General features: G+C 39.3%; 1 protein-coding gene across 2 annotated transcripts; it reads right to left on the bottom strand.

Annotated features, from left to right (window-relative positions):
• Positions 1 to 1,256: 1,256 nt before the first annotated feature.
• Positions 1,257 to 21,920, bottom strand: Or2n1el1 (olfactory receptor family 2 subfamily N member 1E like 1). 2 transcript variants are annotated; one of them, NM_001101012.1, is made up of 6 exons: positions 21,893 to 21,920; positions 21,386 to 21,543; positions 13,251 to 13,421; positions 12,254 to 12,306; positions 9,779 to 9,830; positions 1,257 to 2,445 (listed from the first exon to the last, which is right to left on the bottom strand). In NM_001101012.1, the coding sequence occupies exon 6, from the start codon at positions 2,423 to 2,425 to the stop codon at positions 1,487 to 1,489; it is 939 nt and encodes a 312-aa protein (NP_001094482.1). In that variant the 5' UTR covers positions 2,426 to 2,445; positions 9,779 to 9,830; positions 12,254 to 12,306; positions 13,251 to 13,421; positions 21,386 to 21,543; positions 21,893 to 21,920; the 3' UTR covers positions 1,257 to 1,486. The 2 variants fall into 2 exon arrangements, with proteins under 2 accessions (NP_001094482.1, NP_001417458.1); NM_001430529.1 differs by lacking the exon at positions 21,893 to 21,920 and adding an exon at positions 21,831 to 21,840.
• Positions 21,921 to 26,017: the final 4,097 nt, after the last annotated feature.

Here is a 26,017-nt window from a genome sequence, read left to right as displayed (position 1 = left end):
CCAAGCAAGGGAAAGACGTGCATGATAAGAATTTCAAGAAAGAAATCGTGGAAGATCTCAGAAGACTGAAAGATCTTCCGTGCTCATGGATTGGTAGGATTAACATGGTAAAAATGGCCATTTTACGTCCCTGTCTTACTGAGAACAATGCTTGTGTGGTTTGGGGGTAACTCTTGGACCCCATCAGTTTGATTATATTATGTTTTCTTTTTTTTTTTAGATTTATTCAACTGAGCTCTATGTACTTCTGTATGTGCTTTTGTTTCTTTTTTTTTTTCTTTTCTTTTCTTTTTTTCGGAGCTGGGGACCGAACCCAGGGCCTTGCACTTGCTAGGCAAGCGCTCTACCACCAAGCTAAATCCCCAACCCCTGCATGTGCTTTTGTAATAGTGGCTATCATCCTTTTATTTCTCGTGCAGGACTTACTGGTTATTGTAGGGATTTGATGGTGTGATTTCCCTGTTTTGTTTTGTTTTGTTTTGTTTGATTTTGTATTTTTTGGTTTTATTGTCTGAACGATGCTTTACTGTCCTTTCAATTCTGAAGGGTAGATTTCCTGTATATATTTTTAGTTTGTAGCTGTTTTCCTCTTTGGAGTTTATCCTGTTCTCTTCTATTCTCTACTATAATGTAAACATAAGCTTAGAAAACTGGATTTATTATAATAAAGAGTCCCTTATGTTATGGCTGGTGAACTTTTGGCAGGCGGGGCCTAAATGGAGAAAGTGGGTCACTGGGACAGAGCCTTGAGGATTTCAGTTCCTTCAGTTCTTTCCCCATTTTCTCCTCTGTCTTTCTCTCTCTCTCCTGGTCAGATCGATGTAACAAAGCTGACCCATGCTCCAACAAAAATGGCTTAAAATATTAATATTTCAACACCAAATTCATAAATTTTATTTCATAAATTATAAAGAATTTTACATGATAGTTTTAAGTTTGGGGGAATAGATTAACAACTAAATTGTAGAAATTTCAATTTGTATTGGAATACATCTTGAGTATCACTTGCCTCTAAAATAAATTTCATCAAAAATATACTCATTGTTTATTGATGTAATTCACTTGTTTTACATCAGAAAATATTTTTTCTCTTATTGATTCATGTTAAATTTCAAAGGCGCATCTAAGTGTCCCACTTTAGTCTCAGAAATGTCTCCAGACTGTTCTTCCTTAGTAATGTCACCTTCATTTTTCTCATTGATTCCAGACTTATACCAGCTATGTTTGAAAAAGAATCAAACATTTACCCATAGTTCTTGCCTGCTTGTATATTTTAATATATCATGAAATTCTTTATTTAAATGTCAAACACTTCATCCTAATTCATAAACAAAACTCACAATGCTCTGATACTAGAAATGAGAAAAACCTGGCAAGAAGGCCGTAATCTGTGGACCTGGAATATATGACCATTATTAGAGAAATCAATATAAAATTATTACAATATAATTATTATAAAATTATTAGTTTTAATGCCAAACAACTTTCACTTTGAACTGAAGATGCTTCTCAGTAGCTTTTTTAAGGCACCCTTTACATCCTTGTTCCTTAAGGTATAGATGAAGGGGTTCAGTGTAGGAGTTATCACTGCATAAAAGAGAGCCATGAACTTGGGTTGGTCCCTTGTGATGGAGGAAGAAGGCTGAAGGTACATGCTAATGGCTGGACCATAAAATAAAGAAACTACAATGAGATGAGAAGAACATGTCCCAAAGGCTTTCTTCCTTCCTTCAGAAGATTTAATTCTAAGTACTGCACGACCAATATTAACATAAGAAGCAAGAATTAAGCACAGAGGAACAGCCAGTATGAAAATGCACACCACAGAAAGTGCCAGCTCATTAAACTCCTTTTCCCCACAGGCAGTTTTTATGAGAACGGGGATTTCACACAATAAGTGATCCAGTTTATATTGGCCACACAATGGCAATTGTAATGTAAGTGTAGCCTCCGAAAAAGCGAAGATCACTCCAGTCAGCCACATGATAGACACTGACAAGACGCACACTCGCTGACTCATGATGAGGGTGTAGTGGAGAGGTCTGCAGATAGCCACGTAGCGATCAATGGACATGATAGCCAAAAGCAGACATTCCGTGCCTCCCATTATGTGGAAGACATAGAGTTGGATAACACATCCAACGTAACTGATGGTTTTTCTGGAGCTTCCCAGGTTAAACAGCATCTGAGGCACAAGGCTTGTGGTGTAGCACATGTCCAGAAAGGAGAGATTTGTGAGAAAGAAATACATGGGGCTGTGGAGACGAGGATCCAAGGTGGACACCAGAATGATGGCGATGTTCCCCATCAAAGCCATGGGGTACGTGATCAGCAGAGTAACAAAGAGCGGGAGTTCCAGCCAAGGGTGGTTAGCAAAGCCCAGGAGGATGAATTCTTTTGGGTGGCTTTCATTGGATACAGCCATTCTTCTTTGATATATTTTACCTGCCGTTTAGAAGTGCGTGTTAATTTAAAATGGTAGATATATAAAGAAAAGTTATTGGAAACTGAGAGAAGTGCTAGTCACATGCAAAGATAAATACACGAAATAGCGTAGTTGGTTGATGTTGGGATCTGGAGAAATTACTCAAGGCTGAAGAGCGCTTACTGTTTTTCTAGAAAACCAAACATGAATTCCCAGTACCCGTGATGAGTGTAGCACAACCACCCACATCTCCAGGTCCAGAGAATAAAACACCCATTTCTGTACTTGTGTGGACCCCCAAGAGCACACATAGGCATGAATTAAATACTAAGAAAACTTAAAAGACAAACTCTACCTTTAATAACACAACCTCTAAAAGCCAAGCATGCTGTACTTCAACTCCTTAAAGAAAATTTCTGCCACATTACATTACTCTGTCCAGAATAACTAATTATTATTCATAAGCAAAGTACAAGAAATCCATTTTAAACACTAAAGAAATCTCTGATTATGAAGCCACTGCTACAGAAGATTCTTTCAAGAATTTTACCCACAGGTTAAAAGAAACCAACAAACAAAAACAACAAAACCCCATGACTATGAATGTACAGAAAAGAATGCATCTCGGTCTTCCTGGTTGCTGCCGCTGCAGAGAGCCCCTGGGCAGCACCCCACGAGCGAACTTGAGCCTCAGGACCACAGGTAAGACCAAATTTTCTGCTGCAAGAAAGCTGCCTGGTGAGCTTGGGACACACGGAAGCAGAATTTCTCTAGAACCGGGCACGTTCTGTGTTTACCGGAAGTCCCACACCCGCGGATCCCGGCCCGCAGCAGCTCTCTGCTACCAGACCCGGTGAGAGAGAGACCCAACCGCCTGGTCAGGTGGGCACTCCTGAGGCTGCAGAGCGGAAGAGACCACCAACACTGCTCACCCCTGCCCACATCCCTGGCCCAAGAGGAAACTGTATAAGGCCTCTGGGCTCCCGTGGGGGAGGGCCCAGGAGCAGCAGGACCCCTGCCAGAGACACCTCCGGACCCTGAAGGAAACAGACCGGATAAACAGTTCTCTGCACCCAAATCCCGTGGGAGGGAGAGCTAAACCTTCAGAGAGGCAGACAAGCCTGGGAAACCAGAAGAGACTGCTCCCTGCACACACATCTCGGACGCCAGAGGAAAAAGCCAAAGACCATCTGGAACCCTGGTGCACTGAAGCTCCCGGAAGGGGCGGCACAGGTCTTCCTGGTTGCTGCCGCTGCAGAGAGCCCCTGGACAGCACCCCACGAGCAAACCTGAGCCTCGGGACCACAGGTAAGACCAAATTTTCTGCTGCAAGAAAGCTGCCTGGTGAACTCAAGACACAGGCCCACAGGAACAGCTGAAGACCTGTAGAGAGGAAAAACTACACGCCCGAAAGCAGAACACTCTGTCCCCATAACTGACTGAAAGAGAGGAAAACAGGTCTACAGCACTCCTGACACACAGGCTTATAGGACAGTCTAGCCACTGTCAGAAATAGCAGAACAAAGTAACACTAGAGATAATCTGATGGCGAGAGGCAAGCGCAGGAACCCAAGCAACAGAAACCAAGACTACATGCCATCATCGGAGCCCAATTCTCCCACCAAAACAAACATGGAATATCCAAACACACCAGAAAAGCAAGATCTAGTTTCAAAATCATATCTGATCATGATGCTGGAGGACTTCAGGAAAGACCTGAACACACTTAGGGAAGCACAGGAAAACATTAATAAACAAGTAAAAGCCTACAGAGAGGAATCGCAAAAATCCCTGAAAGAATTCCAAGAAAACACAATCAAACAGTTGAAGGAATTAAAAATGGAAATAGAAGCAATCAAGAAAGAACACATGGAAACAACCCTGGATATAGAAAACCAAAAGAAGAGACAAGGAGCTGTAGATACAAGCTTCACCAACAGAATACAAGAGATGGAAGAGAGAATCTCAGGAGCAGAAGATTCCATAGAAATCATTGACTCAACTGTCAAAGATAATGTAAAGCGGAAAAAGCTACTGGTCCAAAACATACAGGAAATCCAGGACTCAATGAGAAGATCAAACCTAAGGATAATAGGTATAGAAGAGAGTGAAGACTCCCAGCTCAAAGGACCAGTAAATATCTTCAACAAAATCATAGAAGAAAACTTCCCTAACCTAAAAAAAGAGATACCCATAGACATACAGGAAGCCTACAGAACTCCAAATAGATTGGACCAGAAAAGAAACACCTCCCGTCACATAATTGTCAAAACACCAAACGCACAAAATAAAGAAAGAATATTAAAAGCAGTAAGGGAAAAAGGTCAAGTAACATATAAAGGGAGACCTATCAGAATCACACCAGACTTCTCGCCAGAAACTATGAAGGACAGAAGATCCTGGACTGATGTTATACAGACCCTAAGAGAACACAAATGCCAGCCCAGGTTACTGTATCCAGCAAAACTCTCAATTAACATTGATGGAGAAACCAAGATATTCCATGACAAAACCAAATTTACACAATATCTTTCTACAAATCCAGCACTACAAAGGATAATAAATGGTAAAGCCCAACATAAGGAGGCAAGCTATACCCTAGAAGAAGCAAGAAACTAATCGTCTTGGCAACAAAACAAAGAGAATGAAAGCACACAAACATAACCTCACATCAAATATGAATATAACGGGAAGCAATAATCACTATTCCTTAATATCTCTCAATATCAATGGCCTCAACTCCCCAATAAAAAGACATAGATTAACAGACTGGATACGCAACGAGGACCCTGCATTCTGCTGCCTACAGGAAACACACCTCAGAGACAAAGACAGACACTACCTCAGAGTGAAAGGCTGGAAAACAACTTTCCAAGCAAATGGTCAGAAGAAGCAAGCTGGAGTAGCCATTCTAATATCAAATAAAATCAATTTCCAACTAAAAGTCATCAAAAAAGATAAGGAAGGACACTTCATATTCATCAAAGGAAAAATCAACCAAGATGAACTCTCAATCCTAAATATCTATGCCCCAAATACAAGGGCACCTACATACGTAAAAGAAACCTTACTAAAGCTCAAAACACACATTGCACCTCACACAATAATAGTGGGAGATTTCAACACCCCACTCTCATCAATGGACAGATCATGGAAACAGAAATTAAACAGTGATGTAGACAGACTAAGAGAAGTCATGAGCCAAATGGACTTAACGGATATTTATAGAACATTCTATCCTAAAGCAAAAGGATATACCTTCTTCTCAGCTCCTCATGGTACTTTCTCCAAAATTGACCATATAATTGGTCAAAAAACGGGCCTCAACAGGTACAGAAAGATAGAAATAATCCCATGCGTGCTATCGGACCACCACGGCCTAAAACTGGTCTTCAATAACAATAAGGGAAGAATGCCCACATATACGTGGAAATTGAACAATGCTCTACTCAATGATAACCTGGTCAAGGAAGAAATAAAGAAAGAAATTAAAAACTTTTTAGAATTTAATGAAAATGAAGATACAACATACTCAAACTTATGGGACACAATGAAAGCTGTGCTAAGAGGAAAACTCATAGCGCTGAGTGCCTGCAGAAAGAAACAGGAAAGAGCATATGTCAGCAGCTTGACAGCACATCTAAAAGCTCTAGAACAAAAAGAAGCAAATACACCCAGGAGGAGTAGAAGGCAGGAAATAATCAAACTCAGAGCTGAAATCAACCAAGTAGAAACAAAAAGGACCATAGAAAGAATCAACAGAACCAAAAGTTGGTTCTTTGAGAAAATCAACAAGATAGATAAACCCTTAGCCAGACTAACGAGAGGACACAGAGAGTGTGTCCAAATTAACAAAATCAGAAATGAAAAGGGAGACATAACTACAGATTCGGAGGAAATTCAAAAAATCATCAGATCTTACTATAAAAACCTATATTCAACAAAATTTGAAAATCTTCAGGAAATGGACAATTTCCTAGACAGATACCAGGTATCGAAGTTAAATCAGGAACAGATAAACCAGTTAAACAACCCCATAACTCCTAAGGAAATAGAAGCAGTCATTAAAGGTCTCCCAACCAAAAAGAGCCCAGGTCCAGACGGGTTTAGTGCAGAATTCTATCAAACCTTCATAGAAGACCTCATACCAATATTATCCAAACTATTCCACAAAATTGAAACAGATGGAGCCCTACCGAATTCCTTCTACGAAGCCACAATTACTCTTATACCTAAACCACACAAAGACACAACAAAGAAAGAGAACTTCAGACCAATTTCCCTTATGAATATCGACGCAAAAATACTCAATAAAATTCTGGCAAACCGAATTCAAGAGCACATCAAAACAATCATCCACCATGATCAAGTAGGCTTCATCCCAGGCATGCAGGGATGGTTTAATATACGGAAAACCATCAACGTGATCCATTATATAAACAAACTGAAAGAACAGAACCGCATGATCATTTCATTAGATGCTGAGAAAGCATTTGACAAAATTCAACACCCCTTCATGATAAAAGTCCTGGAAAGAATAGGAATTCAAGGCCCATACCTAAACATAGTAAAAGCCATATACAGCAAACCAGTTGCTAACATTAAACTAAATGGAGAGAAACTTGAAGCAATCCCACTAAAATCAGGGACTAGACAAGGCTGCCCACTCTCTCCCTACTTATTCAATATAGTTCTTGAAGTTCTAGCCAGAGCAATCAGACAACAAAAGGAGATCAAAGGGATACAGATCGGAAAAGAAGAGGTCAAAATATCACTATTTGCAGATGACATGATAGTATATTTAAGTGATCCCAAAAGTTCCACCAGAGAACTACTAAAGCTGATAAACAACTTCAGCAAAGTGGCTGGGTATAAAATTAACTCAAATAAATCAGTTGCCTTCCTCTATACAAAAGAGAAACAAGCCGAGAAAGAAATTAGGGAAACGACACCCTTCATAATAGACCCAAATAATATAAAGTACCTCGGTGTGACTTTAACCAAGCAAGTAAAAGATCTGTACAATAAGAACTTCAAGACACTGAGGAAAGAAATTGAAGAAGACCTCAGAAGATGGAAAGATCTCCCATGCTCATGGATTGGCAGGATTAATATGGTAAAAATGGCCATTTTACCAAAAGCAATCTACAGATTCAATGCAATCCCCATCAAAATACCAATCCAATTCTTCAAAGAGTTAGACAGAACAATTTGCAAATTCATCTGGAATAACAAAAAACCCAGGATAGCTAAAGCTATCCTCAACAATAAAAGGACTTCAGGGGGAATCACTATCCCTGAACTCAAGCAGTATTACAGAGCAATAGTGATAAAAACTGCATGGTATTGGTACAGAGACAGACAGATAGACCAATGGAATAGAATTGAAGACCCAGAAATGAACCCACACACCTATGGTCACTTGATTTTTGACAAAGGAGCCAAAACCATCCAATGGAAAAAAGATAGCATTTTCAGCAAATGGTGCTGGTTCAACTGGAGGGCAACATGTAGAAGAATGCAGATCGATCCATCCTTATCACCCTGTACAAAGCTTAAGTCCAAGTGGATCAAGGACCTCCACATCAAAGCAGACACACTCAAACTAATAGAAGAAAAACTAGGGAAGCATCTGGAACACATGGGCACTGGAAAAAATTTCCTGAACAAAACACCAATGGCTTATGCTCTAAGATCAAGAATCGACAAATGGGATCTCATAAAACTGCAAAGCTTCTGTAAGGCAAAGGACACGGTGGTTAGGACAAAACGGCAACCAACAGATTGGGAAAAGATCTTTACCAATCCTACAACAGATAGAGGCCTTATTTCCAAAATATACAAAGAACTCAAGAAGTTAGACCGCAGGGAAACAAATAACCCTATTAAAAAATGGGGTTCAGAGCTAAACAAAGAATTCACAGCTGAGGAATGCCGAATGGCTGAGAAACACCTAAAGAAATGTTCAACATCTTTAGTCATAAGGGAAATGCAAATCAAAACAACCCTGAGATTTCACCTCACACCAGTGCGATTGGCTAAGATCAAAAACTCAGGTGACAGCAGATGCTGGCGAGGATGTGGAGAAAGAGGAACACTCCTCCATTGTTGGTGGGATTGCAGACTGGTAAAACCATTCTGGAAATCAGTCTGGAGGATCCTCAGGAAATTGGACATTGAACTGCCTGAGGATCCAGCTATACCTCTCTTGGGCATATACCCAAAAGATGCCTCAACATATAAAAGAGACACGTGCTCCACTATGTTCATCGCAGCCTTATTTATAATAGCCAGAAGCTGGAAAGAACCCAGATGCCCTTCAACAGAGGATTGGATACAGAAAATGTGGTACATCTACACAATGGAATATTACTCAGCTATCAAAAACAACGAGTTTATGAAATTCGTAGGCAAATGGTTGGAACTGGAAAATATCATCCTGAGTGAGCTAACCCAATCACAGAAAGACATACATGGTATGCACTCATTGATAAGTGGCTATTAGCCCAAATGCTTGAATTACCCTAGATCCCTAGAACAAACGAAACTCAAGACGGATGATCAAAATGTGAATGCTTCACTCCTTCTTTAAATGAGGAAAAAGAATACCCTTGGCAGGGAAGGGAGAGGCAAAGATTAAAACAGAGACTGAAGGAACACCCATTCAGAGCCTGCCCCACATGTGGCCCATACATATACAGCCACCCAATTAGACAAGATGGATGAAGCAAAGAAGTGCAGACCGACAGGAGCCGGATGTAGATCGCTCCTGAGAGACACAGCCAGAATACAGCAAATATAGAGGCGAATGCCAGCAGCAAACCACTGAACTGAGAATAGGTCCCCTATTGAAGGAATCAGAGAAAGAACTGGAAGAGCTTGAAGGGGCTCGAGACCCCAAAAGTACAACAATGCCAAGCAACCAGAGCTTCCAGGGACTAAGCCACTACCTAAAGACTATACATGGACTGACCCTGGACTCTGACCTCATAGGTAGCAATGAATATCCTAGTAAGAGCACCAGTGGAAGGGGAAGCCCTGGGTCCTGCTAAGACTGAACCCCCAGTGAACTAGTCTATGGGGGGAGGGCGGCAATGGGGGGAGGGTTGGGAGGGGAACACCCATAAGGAAGGGGAGGGGGGAGGGGGATGTTTGCCCGGAAACTGGGAAAGGGAATAACACTCGAAATGTATATAAGAAATACTCAAGTTAATAAAAAAAAAAAAATTCAAAAAAAAAAAAAAAAAAAAAAAGAATGCATCTCAATGGTAAGGTAATAAATACGAGTATAAAGATTACAGAAGAACCAAACATTACACATTTGTGGATAACATAATAGGAAGTCATACATACCTTTCAGAATTAATAATCTCAATCTTCCAATTAAAAGGCAGAGACTACCAGACTGGAATGAGATACAGGAAGCGATTATTCATAGAACGTAAAAACCAAACACATCCCAATGGCCAAAGCAAACAGAATTAAAGTGGAATTACAAGAAAAGTTGGTTCTAAAAGCAAATAATTTTAGTGATAAAAAGGATACCTTTGTATAATCCAAAAGGAGGGCCTAAAATTCATGAGTAATGAATCATACAGGGAATGTTGGCATATCCAAGTTCAGTAACCAAAAGAGATGAACAGATTCTAACATAACAGTGGGCGACCACATTATCAATGATAGACAGATCATTCAGGCAAAGAAAATAAAACAAAGAAACAGAAAGCAAACAAGAAAACAGCCCACTAAAGACACATTCTTATTAAATCAAACAGACAATAAGCATGCTTTTTATTTTAGTTGTTGTGTGTCTGTGTGTTTGGTTCTTTTGTATTGTTTTGTTTTTGGCTTCCCTCTTCCCCTGCTAAGCCAGGGCTTCTCCATGTAACCCTGGATGTTCTGGAACTTTCTTTGTAGTCCTGACTGGCATCATCCTCAGAGACCTGCCTGCCTCTGCCTTGTGAGTACTAGGACTACAGACATTCACCCCACTACCCAGCAGCATGTAAATAAATAATGAACTAATCTCTTGTATCTTATCAGATTATAATGGAATATACTATAGATCAATAAATATAGCATCTGGAGAAATTATATTAAACATAGTAACTAAACAACATATCATTAAATGATGAGTGTTGTTATTGAAGAATTTAGGAAGTAAGTTAATTTTTCATAAAATTACATGAAAAAAAAGGCATACAATATAACATTAGCCAAACAGACAGAATGAATGCTGTTATGAGACTAGAGCTGTTGTTTATCTGCATTTAAACAAACACAAATGTTCTGTAAGTAAATTACATATAAAGGTACATAAAAGTTTTAAGTAAACAAGATCTACAAATATCAAAATTATTAGAAGAAAAAGGATAATAAAAATAGGCAGAAATGTATTCTCCTATAATTTGAAAAATCCTCAAGAAATCCAAAGCACATCTATGAACAGACGAAGGTGAAGCAAGATTCAAAATTAAAAACTAAAGTGGTCAATATAAGCAAAAGCATAACGGTAAATCTGCCAACATAACTAAGATCAAGACTGATTGATTTATTGATAAATTCCGACAGATCTTAAGACACAAACCATTTCCAATGTTCTTCAAAGTATTTAACTAAGGAGAAATGAAGACTAAAACATGTGTCATGTGAATCTAGGAATACCCTGATACTCAAACAGGCTCAAAACAAGGCAAAAAGGAGAAAATACAAACAACACGATCAAGTAGGATTCACTGTGGGAAACTTAAGATGGTTCAACATATAACGCAATCAATGTAATATGACGTATAAGCACAAGTAAAGGGTCGGAATCACATCATTATCTCAATAAATGCATAAAATTATTTTGACAAAAACATTATGTCTCTTAGTAATACAAGTAAAAAAGGCAGCAAAAATACTATACCTTAATCCAACTGAATAAAAAGGCTACAATGTTGCAAATAAGTAGACAATATTATACTAAACTTGGAAAATTTGAAAACATCTTCCATAATACAAGACATAAAAGAAGAATTTTTTCTGTCACTTTGAACATTGTGGGTAGAATCTTGGCCAGATTAGTAAAGAAAAGATAGTACAAAACAGTATACAAATGGGAATAGAAAATAATCAAACTGTTTTTCAGATAATAAGATCCCATAATTATAAAGTGCTAAAGATTCCACCAGAAAATTCTTATTTTGATAAGATAAACACTATATCTTATAAACACAATAGAAATGTAGAACAAAGCAACCTGCACACACAGAAAATATTAAGTATTTTTTCTTATTCAGCCCCATCTCTTTTTGTGTGCGTTCACACAAAGATGTTCAAATGTGTGTAGATGCAGATGTGTGTGGTGTGAGAGTGTATGTGCACAGGAGTGTGCGGGTGGAAGATGAGGTTTGATATAGGAAATCATTCTTGATCTTCTTTCGTCTTTCTCATTGAGAGATACTCTCCCAATTGAACCTGGAGCTTGTCAATATGGCTACTCTCCCTAGTTAGATATTTCTGGAGAAATATTTCCCATCTCCAAACTGTAATTAAGGGTGGAATGCTGCTTCTATGTGGCATTCTCCACATTAGATTTGCTATAAAAACAAAGCAAAACAACAAATTCCCAAAAGAGAAGCAAAAAAGACAAGAACATTCAAAGAATTCCCTAGATATAAATTTAATCAAAGAAATTAAAGACATTTACAATAGAAAATTCAAGAAGTAAAGAAAGAAACTTTAGAATACAGTAAAAGGTAGAAAGAATTTGTTTGTCAGATCAGCAGAATTTACGGTATGGAAGTGGCATTTCACTAAAAGCAATATACAAATTCGATACAATACCCATTCAGTTCCAATGACCTTCTTCACAGAAATAGAATAGCAGTCTCAAATTCCTGTGGAAAATGAAATAACCAAACAATTCTTAAGCAGAGAAAAACCAATAGGAACGTCACAATATCTGCTTTAACTGCGGTCATAATTTATAATGACAAATACTGACTGGCACTGGCTCAAAAGCAAAAAAATGCACCAATAAAAGAGAATAAAAGATGAATGCAAAATTTTTACTCAGTATTAGAGAAAAAATTATATCATCATAGGAAATGCATGGAGCTGGAGATGTTTGTGTTGAGCGAAATAATCTGGTGCTGTAGATACAAACTCTGTATGATTTCTAAAATATGAACAGTAGAGTAAAGGAGCTCACGACAGTGAAGAGAGAACAGGAGGAGGCAGGAAAACAGTAGCAAGGATTTGTGCATAACCAAAGTAGACTACACGAAACGACACACTGAAATGTCTAACTTACAACTTAACATACTTTAATGAAGAAGGAGTTAGCACATCTCCCAGTGGCCAATTCCACACACTTCAGATACATTTTAACTGAAGTTAATTGGCATCAGGAAAGTCATCAGCATCTCCATTAAGCTGAGAAGTTTTGAAAACCCGCATGTGTTTTCTATGGATTCTTGAAATTAGGAATCTATAGTTTCCGTATCTTACCATGTCATTTAAGACGTTAATTATTTTAATACTTAGGCCTTGCTAATCACTAGCAGAGTATAGTAATGAATAGTTAACTATCTAAATGTGGCGTGTAAAATGTCATTTGGAGGTGAATGGAAGATGAACTAAGGAGATTGGAAGTTTATTGGAATCTTCAGCACACACGGTGACTAGTAATTAGGTAAAATTACTGTCACTCGTCATACTTTTGATGGGCTAGCACGCAACTGAAAGGAAGAATTCATAGTTTAGTTATCAACAGCTTCGTGTTGACAGTCACTTTTGACAATTTCATGCAGGAGAGAAAGTAAAATCTGTCTTTAGTTACCTTAAGAACATGATCTGGTAGTGTAAGACCACGGACTGATTAGTAAATGAGCATTTCAGTAATTTTAGTGGATGAATTAGTAAATTATTCTCTCACTTCCATACCGTCTTAACTCTTTATTTAAATAATCCCTCCTAGTAGATTTAGGCTACTATGACAGGTGCTTCACACCTGAAAGGGAAGAACAATACACAAAACAATTTTAATTTTTGGATCCATGTCCAAACACTCTGTGTTACTACGCCACTTAGTTCTGAGGTTTGTAATGCTCTTTATAGATAAAAACTTAATACAATTGTCTGGAATTGTAAACTCACAGCACCAGTAGCATAGGTGTGTTTCATGAATGAGGGTGACACCTACATACGTCACTTAGCTGACATCATTCATGGTTTTATTTTAAAACAATTTGAACTCAGAAAAAATCTTGACCTAATTTCTTTTACAACTGAAAATGGAATGTGAAATAAATTACACTGGGCTGGGGAGAAAGCTCAGTGTTTGTCATGCAAGCCTTGTTAGGATTCAAGGTCAGTACTCAGCACCTGGGTTGAAAAGAGCTGGGCGTGGTGTGTACTTGTAATCTCAGCCCTGGGGTGGTAGAAAAGACAGAGACTTTCTGGTCAGCCACACCAGGCCAATTGCTGAGCCCCAAGTCAGTGAGAGACCCTGTCTCATAATGCAAGGTCCATGGCTCTGAAGAACAACACTAGAGGTTGCCCTCTGTCTTCCGCATGTGCATAAACGTCGTCTCTCTCTGTCTCTCTGTTCTCTGTCTCTCTCTGTCTCTCTGTTCTCTGTCTCTCTCTGTCTCTCTGTCTCTCTCTCTCTCTCTCTCTCACACACACACACACACCCCACCCACTCCACAAATAATTTCACTGTGTTTAAAACAAATTTTTAATAATTTGTTTTCACATACTATCAATTACATTGTAAGATGTGTATTGTTCATTTATTTAGCATTTTCATATTCACAATTAATTTGTTAAGCCATTGACTGATCTTAAAAGCTTTTTTTTTCTTTTTTTCTTTTTTTTTTTTTTTTCTGGAGCTGGGGACCAAACCCAGGGCCTTGCGCTTGCTAGGCAAGTGCTCTACCACTGAGCTAAATCCCCAACCCCATTAAAGCTTTTAAAGGGGCTATTTATACTATAAATTCTCCTCGAGTTTACTATAATGGAATACAAGAGTGTTGATCCCCCATTATTCTGTTGACTTCTTAATTTATTTTGTATTATACAAATGTTTAAATTATACAAGCTTAGCTTTGACTTAACTAATGCAGGAATAATCATTGGCCATTTCATTTCTCTAGATATTTATTTAGCAACCACACAGATGCTTCTGACTTGTGATTTACTCTAAAACACCTCTCTGCTCTTTAATTATATTATAATATCCCAGTCTTTTCATTTCATGCTCATATTCATCTACTTTTGCTTCATTTATCTATTTTGTGTCTTCTGCTCTAAGAAACTTTCTATTTTGTTTTACTACAGAGCTCTATATTCTCACAAAATTTAGTCTTTTTAATGATTTCTAGACTGCATTCATCTTGGGATCTTTGAACATCAGCTCATCTATTTATTCTGGTGTCTCTCTGTTTTCTTCATTTGCTATTTAATTTAATTTTAATATTTTTTTTTCGGAGCTGGGGACCGAACCCAGGGCCTTGCGATTGCTAGGCAAGCGCTCTACCACTGAGCTAAATCCCCAACCCTATTTAATTTAATTTAAGTCATGACATTTGTTTGATATTTACAGTTAAAGACAAAACACATTAATCATTTTTTGTCTGATCCTAAAACCTATAAATGAAATCTCTCTCTCTCTCTCTCTCTCTCTCTCTCTCTCTCTCTCTCTCTCTCTCACACACACACACACACACACACACACACACACACACACACACACACGCACCTACGTCTACCCACCCATATGGAGACTCTACCACAGAACCTTTAATTACTCAAAACTGATTCCTATGGTACATTTAACAATTAAATAAAGACTTAATACTTTCTTCAAATATTCAATACAAGTCAAAAGCTCTACTTACTCAAGTTAATACAAATTTAAGATAAAGAGATTGAGAAAAAAATCAGTGACCTAGTTGTTTCTAAAACTACTGAACAAAGTATTTCTAATTTCCCAGGTTTCCCAAGGTAAAACAATGTATGCCATTCATGTATATAATATGTATATAATATGTATATAATATATTCAAGTATCCATAGATGTTTCTACCTTCCTTGAGACCTCCTGGATTTTGAAACAAAGTGTTATTTAACTTACCTTGTTTTTACATTGTCCACTGGAGTGAAATTATGAAAAGATTCATTTACATCTGTCAGATTTTAGAGAACAGAGAAACTGTTGTCCACAGTACATAGTCAACCATGAATCTCATTACTTACTTTTACAGTCGACACAAGTGCCATGGAACCTACATCAGAGAGCCAGTAGTAGGAAGTATCCACCATGGTGTGTGAGTGTACTGCTATGTGCTTGCTGTATGCAGCCTCAAATATTTGAGGCATTGTTTTCCACCAGACCATTCATTTATCCCTCTCCCAGGTGTGTTAGCACAGAAAATTCCTTGGGACAGTGCTCTCAGTGGAGATGTTTCTTATGCACAATTAACAGACACTAAACAGAGGTTGGGAGATATCTTCTGTTCAGACATGCTTTAAAGTAAACACATCAAAACTCACAAAACACTTTATAAAAGTGTTGCATTGAATGTAATTAAAATAAGTAAATAAACAATATATGAGTAAATGAGTTTTGGAAATTTATATAAGAATTTAAATACATTCATTCATTCGTATAATTTTGAAACCATTGAAATTATAATTCAGATTGTTGCCAAGACTAAAAGAAATGTAAACACAAAGCCAGACAGAAACCTTTCATCTACAATTGTATATTGTTTGCAAGATATTATGGGGGGAATGGTGTCACAAAGCATGTGGGAGTAACCAACCAGTGACTGATTTTACTTAAGGGTCATTTCATGAGATGCATCCCATACCCAACACTGCTTGGATGACTAAGAAATTGAGACAAGATAATTCAGAGACTTAGGATAAAATAAAATAATACTCTTCTCAAATAAGAAAAAAACTAGTGAGAAAATTATTCTTAATAATATTTACTATAACCATAAATGAGTGCTTTGCTCAATGATCATCAGAGAATCTTCTTCCTGCAACAGATGGGAACACATAAAGAGACTCACAGACAGACACTATGCACAGAGTGAAAGACCTTGCAACTCTAAGCCCTAAATGAGAGGTCTTTATCAACTTGAGATACCAAGAAAACATGGCCCTGTAAATCAACACGAGCAAAGTTTATATAAACTCAAAGAGACTGATGCAGCCTTGAGAGGTCCCTCATGGATCTGCACCAGGCTCTCTGCTTATATATTACTGATTCCAGTTTAATGTTTTTATGAAATTCCTCTGTGTGTGAATAAGTAGGTCCTTGACTATCATGGCTTCTCTTGGGCTCTTTTCTTCCTGTTGGTTTGACTTACTCAACTTTAACATGACAGTTTTTGTTTTAATCTTATTATACTTTATTTTGTTACATTAAAAACTGAATGAATGAATGAATGAATGAAAATGAATGAAAACATAATTGTGATCAGACCTACTGATCCAGAAACATATAGGTTAGATTTCCTCTATGAAACCATTCCGCACCCACCCTCAGTCTCTAAGGCAAACCAAGCTGCACTGGATGGACTGCTGTCCTCCAGACTTTCACTGTCCATCCACCTCTCCAACCACTTTCATCAAACCTGCTTATACAGAACCATGCTCATGCATTGGCAGGATTAATATAGTAAAAATGACCATCTTGCCAAAAGCAACCTACAGATTCAATGTAATCCCCATCAAAATTCCATACAATTCTTCATAGAGTTAGGAAGAGCAATTTGCAAATTCATCTGGAATAACAAAAAACCCAGGAGAGCGAAAACTATTCTCAACAATAAGAGGACTTGCGGGGGAATCACCATCCATGACCTCAAGCAGTATTACAGAGCAATAGTGATAAAAACTGCATGGTATTGGTACAGAGACAGACAGATAGACCAATGGAACAGAATTGAAGACTCAGAAATGAACCCACACATCTACAGTCACTTGATCTTTGATGAAGGAGCTAAAACCATCAAATGGAAAAAAGATAGCATTTTCAGCAAATGGTGCTGGTTCAACTGGAGGTCAACATGTAGAAGAATGCAGATCGATCCATGCTTATCACCCTGTACAAAGCTTAAGTCCAAGTGGATCAAGGACCTCCACATCCAACCAGGTACACTCAAACTAGTACAAGAAAAAGTGGGGAAGAATCTCGAACACATGGGCACTGGAGAAATTTTCCTGAACAAAATACCAATGGCTTATGCTCTAAGATCAAGAATTGACAAATGGGATCTCATAAAACTGCAAAGCTTCTGTAAGGCAAAGGACACTGTGGTTAGGACAAAACGACAACCAACAGATTGGGAAAAGATCTTTACCAATCCTACAACAGATAGAGGCCTTATATCCAAAATATACAAAGAACTCAAGAAGTTAGACCGCAGAGAGACAAATAACCCTATTAAAAAATGGGGTTCAGAGCTAAACAAAGAATTCACAGCTGAGGAATGCCGAATGGCTGAGAAACACCTAAAGAAATGTTCAACATCTTTAGTCATAAGGGAAATGCAAATCAAAACAACCCTGAGATTTCACCTCACACCAGTGAGAATGGCTAAGATCAAAAACTCAGGTGACAGCAGATGCTGGCGAGGATGTGGAGAAAGAGGAACACTCCTCCATTGTTGGTGGGATTGCAGACTGGTACAACCATTCTGGAAATCAGTCTGGAGGTTCCTCAGGAAATTGGACATTGAACTACCTGAGGACCCAGCTATAGCTCTCTTGGGCATATACCCAAAAGATGCCCCAACATATAACAAAGACACGTGCTCTACTATGTTCATAGCAGCCTTATTTATAATAGCCAGAAGCTGGAAAGAACCCAGATGCCCTTCAACAGAGGAATGGATACAGAAAATGTGGTACATCTACACAATGGAGTACTACTCAGCTATCAAAAACAATGACTTTATGAAATTCATAGGAAAATGGATGGAACTAAAAAATATCATCCTGAGTGAGGTAGCCCAATCACAGAAAAACACACATGTTATGCACTCATTAATAAGTGAATATTATCCCAAAAGCCCAAATTACTGAAGATGCAATCCACAGACCACGAGAAACTCAAAAAGAAGGATGACCAAAGTGTGGATGCTTTAGTCCTTAGAAGGGGGAACAAAAAATATTCATAGGAGGAAAAATGGAGACAAAGTTTGGAGCAGAGATGGAAGGAGTGGCCATTCAGAGCCTGTCACATATACATACAGTCACTAAACCCAGACACTATTGGGGATTGCAAGAAGTGCATGCTGACAGGAGCCTGATAGAGCTGTCCCCTGAGAGGCTGTGCTAAAGCCTGACAAATACAGAGGCGAATGTTCATAGCAAACCATTGAACTGAGAACGAGGTCCCCATTGGAGGAGTTAAAGAAAGGATTAAAGGACCTGAGGAGTTTTGCAACCCCATAAGAACAACCATACCAACCAACCAGAGCTCCCACCATCTAAAGAGCACACATTGACTGACTCATGGCTCCAGCTGCATTTATAGCAGAGGACGGCCTTGTTGGGCACCAGTGGGTAGAGAGACGTCCTTGGTCCTGCCAAGGCTGAACCCCCACCCCCCCAGTGAGCGAATATATATAGAACACCAGTCAAAAAATCAAATATTTCTGGCAAAAAACACCCACAAAATCTGGGATATTATGAAAAGCACTAATCCAAGAATAATATGAATAGAAGAGGGTGAAGAATCCCAGCACCAAGGACCAGAAAAATATTTTCAACAAAATCTTAAAGGAAAACTTTTTCAACCTAAATTAAGAGGTGCCTAAAAATATACTTGAAGCATACAGAAACCAATTAGATTGGACCAGAAAAGAAAACCACCCACCACATAACAATCAAAAATTTAAATACACAGAACATAGAAACAATGTTAAAGGCTGCAAGAGAAAAAGTCTGGGTATCACACAAAGGCAGACCTATCAGAATTGCACCCGACACATCTCAACAGAGACTGTGAAAGGTAGAAATGCCGGACAGACGGCTTGCAGCCTCAAAAAGCCCACGCATGCCAACCTAGACTACTAAACCCAGCAAAACTCTCAGTCACCGTAGACGGAGGAACCAAGACATTTCAAGACAAAACCAAATTTAACTACTATCTATCCACAAATCTACAAAAAATATTAGAATGAAAACTACAACCCAAGGAATGTAATAACGATAAAATCAGAAGAAATGAGTAATTTACATATCAGCAGAAAACAAGAGAATTACACACGCGCACACGCGCACGCACACACAACATCACCAACAAAAAAATAGGAATTAACAGTCACTAGTTATTAATATCTGTCAACAAAATTAATGGATTCAATTACCCAATTAAAAGACAGAGGCTGGGGGTTGGGGATTTAGCTCAGTGGTAGAGCACTTGCCTAGGAAGCGCAAGGCCCTGGGTTCGGTCCCCAGCTCCGAAAAAAAGAACCAAAAAAAAAAAAAAAAAAAAAGACAGAGGCTGACAGAATGGATGTGAAAACAGCCCGCACCATTCTGTTGCACCAGAAACACAACAAGAAATATAGAAAATTTCTCAGAGTAAAGAGCTAGGAAAAAAGTTTCCTAGGAAAACTGACTCAAGAAGTAAGCTGGAGGAGCCATTCTAATACCTAATGAAGTAGACATTCAACCAAAATTAAGCAAAAGAGACAGAGGAGGACACTTCCTATTCATCAAAGGAACAAGGGGGCATCTATGACATCAGTCTGAACATCTATGCCCCAAATGCACGGACACACACATTTGTAAAGGAAACATTGCTTGAATTGCGCATTGAATCTGACACAGCAACGGTGGGGGATTTTAACACTGCGCTCTCGTCAATCAACCAGTCACCCAGACAAAAATAAACAGAAATGATAAACCTATACGATGTTTCAAATCAAATGGACTGAACGATGTCTGCAGAACATTTCATTCAGACACAGACAAATATTCCTTCTTCTCAACACCTCGTGAGCCTCCTCCTGTTTGTCAGAAATCAATCACCCACAGACACGAGGATTCGAAACAGCGCCTTCTGCCTTATCAGACCGTGGATTAAAGCCGACGTCAACAGCAGAAACAACAGGAAACCTACACAGTCGTGCAACGAAACAACTCCACTCAGTGCTCTCTGGTCACTGAGTAAAGAAATAAGGAAACAAAAAGAAATGAAAGACTTTCCAGACTTCAGTGATAACCAGATTTATGGGAAACAACGGAAGCAGCGTGAAGAGGACAGAGCGTTAGGCGCCTCCATAAAGAAATTAGAGAGTTCCCCTGCCGACAATTTAAAAGCTCATCTGAATGCTCTAAAAAACTGCAAACACAAGGAAGACGATGAGATGGGGGAAATAATCAATATCCAGGCAGAAGTCATGCCAATCTAAAAACGATAACAATACAAGGATCAACAAAACGAAGACCTGGCTCTGAGAAAATCAGCAGGATGACCAAGGCCCTGAACAAAGCAACTGAAGACCGAGAGACAGGACCCAAATAAACTAAATCAAAAACAAAAAGGGGGACATAAGTGCCACTGCGGAAGTTAAAAAGAAAAATTAGGTCTTATTTCAAAAGCCTGTGCGCTAAAAATCGGAAAATCTTAACAAAATGGATGATTTTCTAGACAGAACCCTCTTGACAAAATAAAATCAAGATCGGGTAAACTATTCGAACAGCCCTATTATCCCAAAGGAAATAGAAAAGTAGTTAGAAGTCTCCCAAACCAAAAAAAGGCCCAAGCCCAGATGGTTTTCGTGCAGGATTCTACCATATTTCCAAAGGGGAGCAAATAGCGATGCTCCCCAAACTGCTCCACAAAGTACAAACAGAGGAAACTCGGCTGAACTCGTTCTATGAGGCCGCAGTCACCCTAATACCTAAAATACTCAACCAAGAAAGAATTTCAGACCAATTTACCTTATAAACATTAATGCAAAAATACTCAATATTCACAAACAGATCCGAGAGCACACACAAAAAAACATCCTCTACCATGATCAAGCTGCCTCCATCCCAGGGATGCCGGGATGGTTCAATATAGGGAAATCCATCGATGTAACCCAGCGTGTAAAAATCTGAAAAAAACCACATTATCTTCTCATCAGATGCTGAGTAAACTGTTGGGGTCCAGCCCTCGACACAGGAGTCTCTCTCTCTCTCTCTCTCTCTCTCTCTCTCTCTCTCTCTCTCTCACACACACACACACACACACACACACACACACAACTTGGGGCTGCACACACTCTGCACTCTCTTGTGCACTCTGAGTTTTTTTATTGCAGTTTTCTTTTCTCAAACTCCCACACTCATGCACACCTCCGTTCCTTACCCTTTCGTTCTCACACACGCTCTTCATACACACCTCACATTCCCTCTTCACTCACTCTTTGCATTCTCTTTTCCTGCTCTCTCACTCGCTCTCACATTTTCTCCTTCATGCTCTCTCATTCACTCTTCACGTGCTCTCTCTAGCCTGTCTCCTGCCCCAGTCTTTTATTGATAATTCAAAAGGAGGTAGAAAAAGGACATTGTATAATCACTGCAAATCAAATTCAAAGAACAACCACATCCCACAAATAACTAAAAATTACAATTGTTCCCCAAAGTTTCCAGTATCCCCTATTCCCAGGCCTGTGGCCAAAATAATAATAATTGCAAACTCGTCATTATTTAAACTTTAACTTTTAAGTTATTATACTTCAGAGCGCAAAGCTCGGGGGTCAGCTACCTGCATTTTCCTGTGAGGCTCTAATGACAAATGACAAAGGCAAAGGCCAGAAAGAATCAAGTTAACCCTTAACTCGGTTCACTAACTTGATTTCTGTTCCTCCCACAGTGACTCTCTTCAGAGTCCCAGTATTTTGACTTTGTTTACTAGTATATAATTTTATGTATTCTATACTTCCTTATCCAGGAACCTCTCTCAAATGTTATATAAAACTTGATTCCTAACTTCAATAACTTTTTCCTTTCTTAGGGTCCCAATGTTGGCTCCAGTTCATTTTCTAGTAATTTCTCTAAAGTTTCTATGCACGTCAAGCGTTAATCTGGAGCTACTGTTGTGCAGTCATTGCTCTGTTTCCAAGATGAGAGCTCAGGGCATGCACCCGGGCCATTGGGGCTGTGCTGTGCCCCAGGCCTCGATTCCCAGTTGTTTCCCAGTCATAACCTCAAGGAACACCCAGTTTCACAGAATTCACCAGAGCAGAAGGAGAAAGAAGTAGGAAAGTCAGATGTAATAGAATAATTATGCACACCAAGGCCAGCTGAAAGGCAGTCACGCACGAATGAAATGTATGCAGCTGTTGTCCGGGGCTAAGGAGGAGAAATTGGAAAAACCAGATTTTACAAAGAGCAACCCTGGCCTCCTGCTGGCCGTCCCTGTCGTCCATGTTGTCCCCAGCAATAAAGTTTTTACCAAACCCAACCTCCCTTTATGTTAAAAGGCTTGAGGAGATGAGGGATACAGGTCCTGGGAGGAGAGGAGGGAAGGTTTGGAGGACCTGGAACAACCAGGGACAGCGCGGGAACATGGCCCGGGGCGCACAGAGATGGGGAGCCCGCGTGGCTCTGGCCCAGGGCCCCTGCACTGTGTTGCAGTCGCGTCCTCCGGGTTCCTGTGGGGCTCCTATCCCTGGGGTGGAGCTGTCTCCGACTTTCCCCTGACTTTGGGACCCTTTTCCTCTTCCTGTCTTGCCTTGTCCAGCCTTGACGTAAGAACCTGTGTCTGGTCCTGTTGCTGCTTTTTTTTTTTTTTTTTTTTTTATTAACTTGAGTATTTCTTATATACATTTCGAGTGTTATTCCCTTTCCCGGTTTCCGGGCAAACATCCCCCTCCCCCCTCCCCTTCCTTATGGGTGTTCCCCTCCCAACCCTCCCCCATTGCCGCCCTCCCCCCCATAGACTAGTTCACTGGGGGTTCAGTCTTAGCAGGACCCAGGGCTTCCCCTTCCACTGGTGCTCTTACTAGGCTATTCATTGCTACCTATGAGGTCAGAGTCCAGGGTCAGTCCATGTATAGTCTTTAGGTAGTGGCTTAGTCCCTGGAAGCTCTGGTTGCTTGACATTGTTGTACTTTTGGGGTCTCGAGCCCCTTCAAGCTCTTCCAGTTCTTTCTCTGATTCCTTCAACGGGGGTCCTATTCTCAGTTCAGTGGTTTGCTGCTGGCATTCGCCTCTGTATTTGCTGTATTCTGGCTGTGTCTCTGTTGCTGCTTTTTATGCCAGATTTTGTTGTTCTCCTCGGAAGGCCTTCTCGTTTCTCAGAAAGAAACATGGCAAATCATAAATAATACCGTCTCCTTTACAGTGTTTACAGAGAAGTAATCCAAAGATGCTTGAAATTTAATGTTAAATATTCTGATGAAGCTGTAAATAAATGATAATTCTACTAAAAAAAAATCCAGCTAACCAGAATGAAAATAAAAACAGACAAACAAACCAGTTCTTTCCGTTAGCTTTTGCCCCCTCACATGTCCAGTGATGGCCTATGTGGTTATCATTCTTAAATCGCTTTACTCATCGATCTGTTGAAAGAAAATTACATTAACTTTTCTTTCCAGTTTAAGATGCATAGTCTGAGATCCGAAGACATAAAAACATGCATAGATTTTAAAGTCTTCTGGCAATTCTTTATTACCAGGGATTAATGAATCCAAATCAATTAAAAGTGAACTCTGAGACAGGATGTAAGGTTTCAAAGGAGGGAGGCACCAAGGGTCCTGCGTATTTGGACGCCTATGAAATCACCGATTCGTGTGGCAGGACAGCCCCACGGGTGCAGTGACGGCCACGTATCTCGGTGGTGACAGGCAGCTCTCTCGTTGGATTTAAGACTTTCTCAATTCGAAGATAATCGCACCTCATAATGGAAACCTAGCTAATTACTCAGGGAGAGAGAAAGGTAATTCAATTAATTTTTTAATTTATGAAAACTGTACTTTGGAATTTTTGGTCAGTTATGTCTTTCTCTTCCCCGAATTCTCTGAGAGAAGGAAGAGTTTGTTTTTTTGTTTTTTTTGTTTGTTTGTTTGTTTGTTTGTTTTTTTCCGGAGCTGGGGACCGAACCCAGGGCCTTGCGCTTGCTAGGCAAGCGCTCTACCACTGAGCTAAATCCCCAACCCCAAGAGTTTGCTTTTTAATTATTTGATTTGCTTTGTTCTGGAGAAGGAGAAAGCGAAGACGGTGGAGCTGTGGCTGGTTTATTAACACTGGTGTTTACTAATTTATGAGAAATTAGTGACTTGTTGCTTCAGCTCAAACAATAGCTCAGATAAAAGTAGGCAATCATGACAGACAGAGCAAAGAACAGCTGCTACCTCCAAACTAAAACACAGTTGAGAAACTTTTGAAACACTCAGTTATTTCTAAAAAGATGGACTCCTGGGAGCTCATTAGTGAGACTCAGGGACTAACGGCAATGAACTCATTTACCTGGGTCCATTGGGAGTCTTTCGCAGTCTTAGCAGAATTGAATGGTAGAAATATATTTTATTCACATTCTCACCCTATTAAAAAATTTCCAATACTGAATTTTAGTGCATATTCCAATATAACGGTGATGAGTGAGGAAGCTGGAAAGTGATTCATGTGCTATAGTTCATCAGGTTTTCCTTTAAGGATTTCCCAGAGCTACGGTGCATCACTGAGCCTTCAGCTCTCTGCTTTGTGGTTGTGTCTCAGGATACAAGGTCTCAGTTACCGATCAAGACGCACACCTGACTGCACGCATGACCATCGTGGTCATGGACCTCTGAAACAGTAAGTTGCTTTGGTCTTGGTGTCCTAATAAACATAAATATTCTAAAAACCCTCCAAACTTTACTGAATTTTATGTAGACATATGTTAATATATAAAAATAAATATTAAAGAAAAAAATCCCACAGTGAACACCTTGAGCAAATGAGGAGATTCATTAGGCAAAAGCAAACATTGTAATTTAACTGTGTTGATAGTTCTGCCCATGTTCGTATGCTTACCACGGCATCCACTGTACTAAATGCGTTCTGCTTACTTGATCCAGTCTGAAAACAGTGCTTCTAAGGAAGTCGGGAAATTGTGTTATAAAGAATCAGAGATCTGCTGTGAACTCTAAAGGTGGTCGACGTCCTAACGTGCTTCACTGAGGAGCTGAACCAAGTGTGTGATAAAAGACTGAACGTATGTTAGTGACTTTGTCAATAAAGTAATAGTTCTTCTCATTATATTTTCCAGTAAACATTGGGAAAAGGATGCTTTCAAATAAATCCTTTCCTTCTTAATCTGGTTGAACTAAAATGGAATTCTTCCTAGGGTCCGAGAAGCAGTGACGGGGGCAATGATGGTGGTGGAGACAATCTTCAGTTCTTTGTGAACCGAAGGTGGAGATTTTAAAGCCGTTTTATTCCTTCAAGGTTAACTATTTATTTATTAGTCAAAGATCTTATTTCCATGAATAATAATGATTCAGAGAGATTTTAGTATAAGAATTTTAAATATAATTTTGCTTACCTAAATGATGTCTGCATATTTGAAAGAATGTTATGATTAGGAATCAGTAGCATACGAAG

This window comes from Rattus norvegicus, chromosome 20 (genome assembly GCF_021556685.1).
Source record: "Rattus norvegicus strain SHRSP/BbbUtx chromosome 20, alternate assembly SHRSP_T2T, whole genome shotgun sequence".
In the NCBI taxonomy this organism is placed as follows: domain Eukaryota; kingdom Metazoa; phylum Chordata; class Mammalia; order Rodentia; family Muridae; genus Rattus; species Rattus norvegicus.
Note: the sequence above shows the minus strand (reverse complement) of the source record. Positions and strands in the feature narration are given on the sequence as shown.

Bases quoted from the DNA above. Each gene is read 5' to 3' on its own strand.
- Or2n1el1 (NM_001101012.1), bottom strand. From the start codon at position 2,425: ATGGCTGTATCCAATGAAAGCCACCCAAAAGAATTCATCCTCCTGGGC.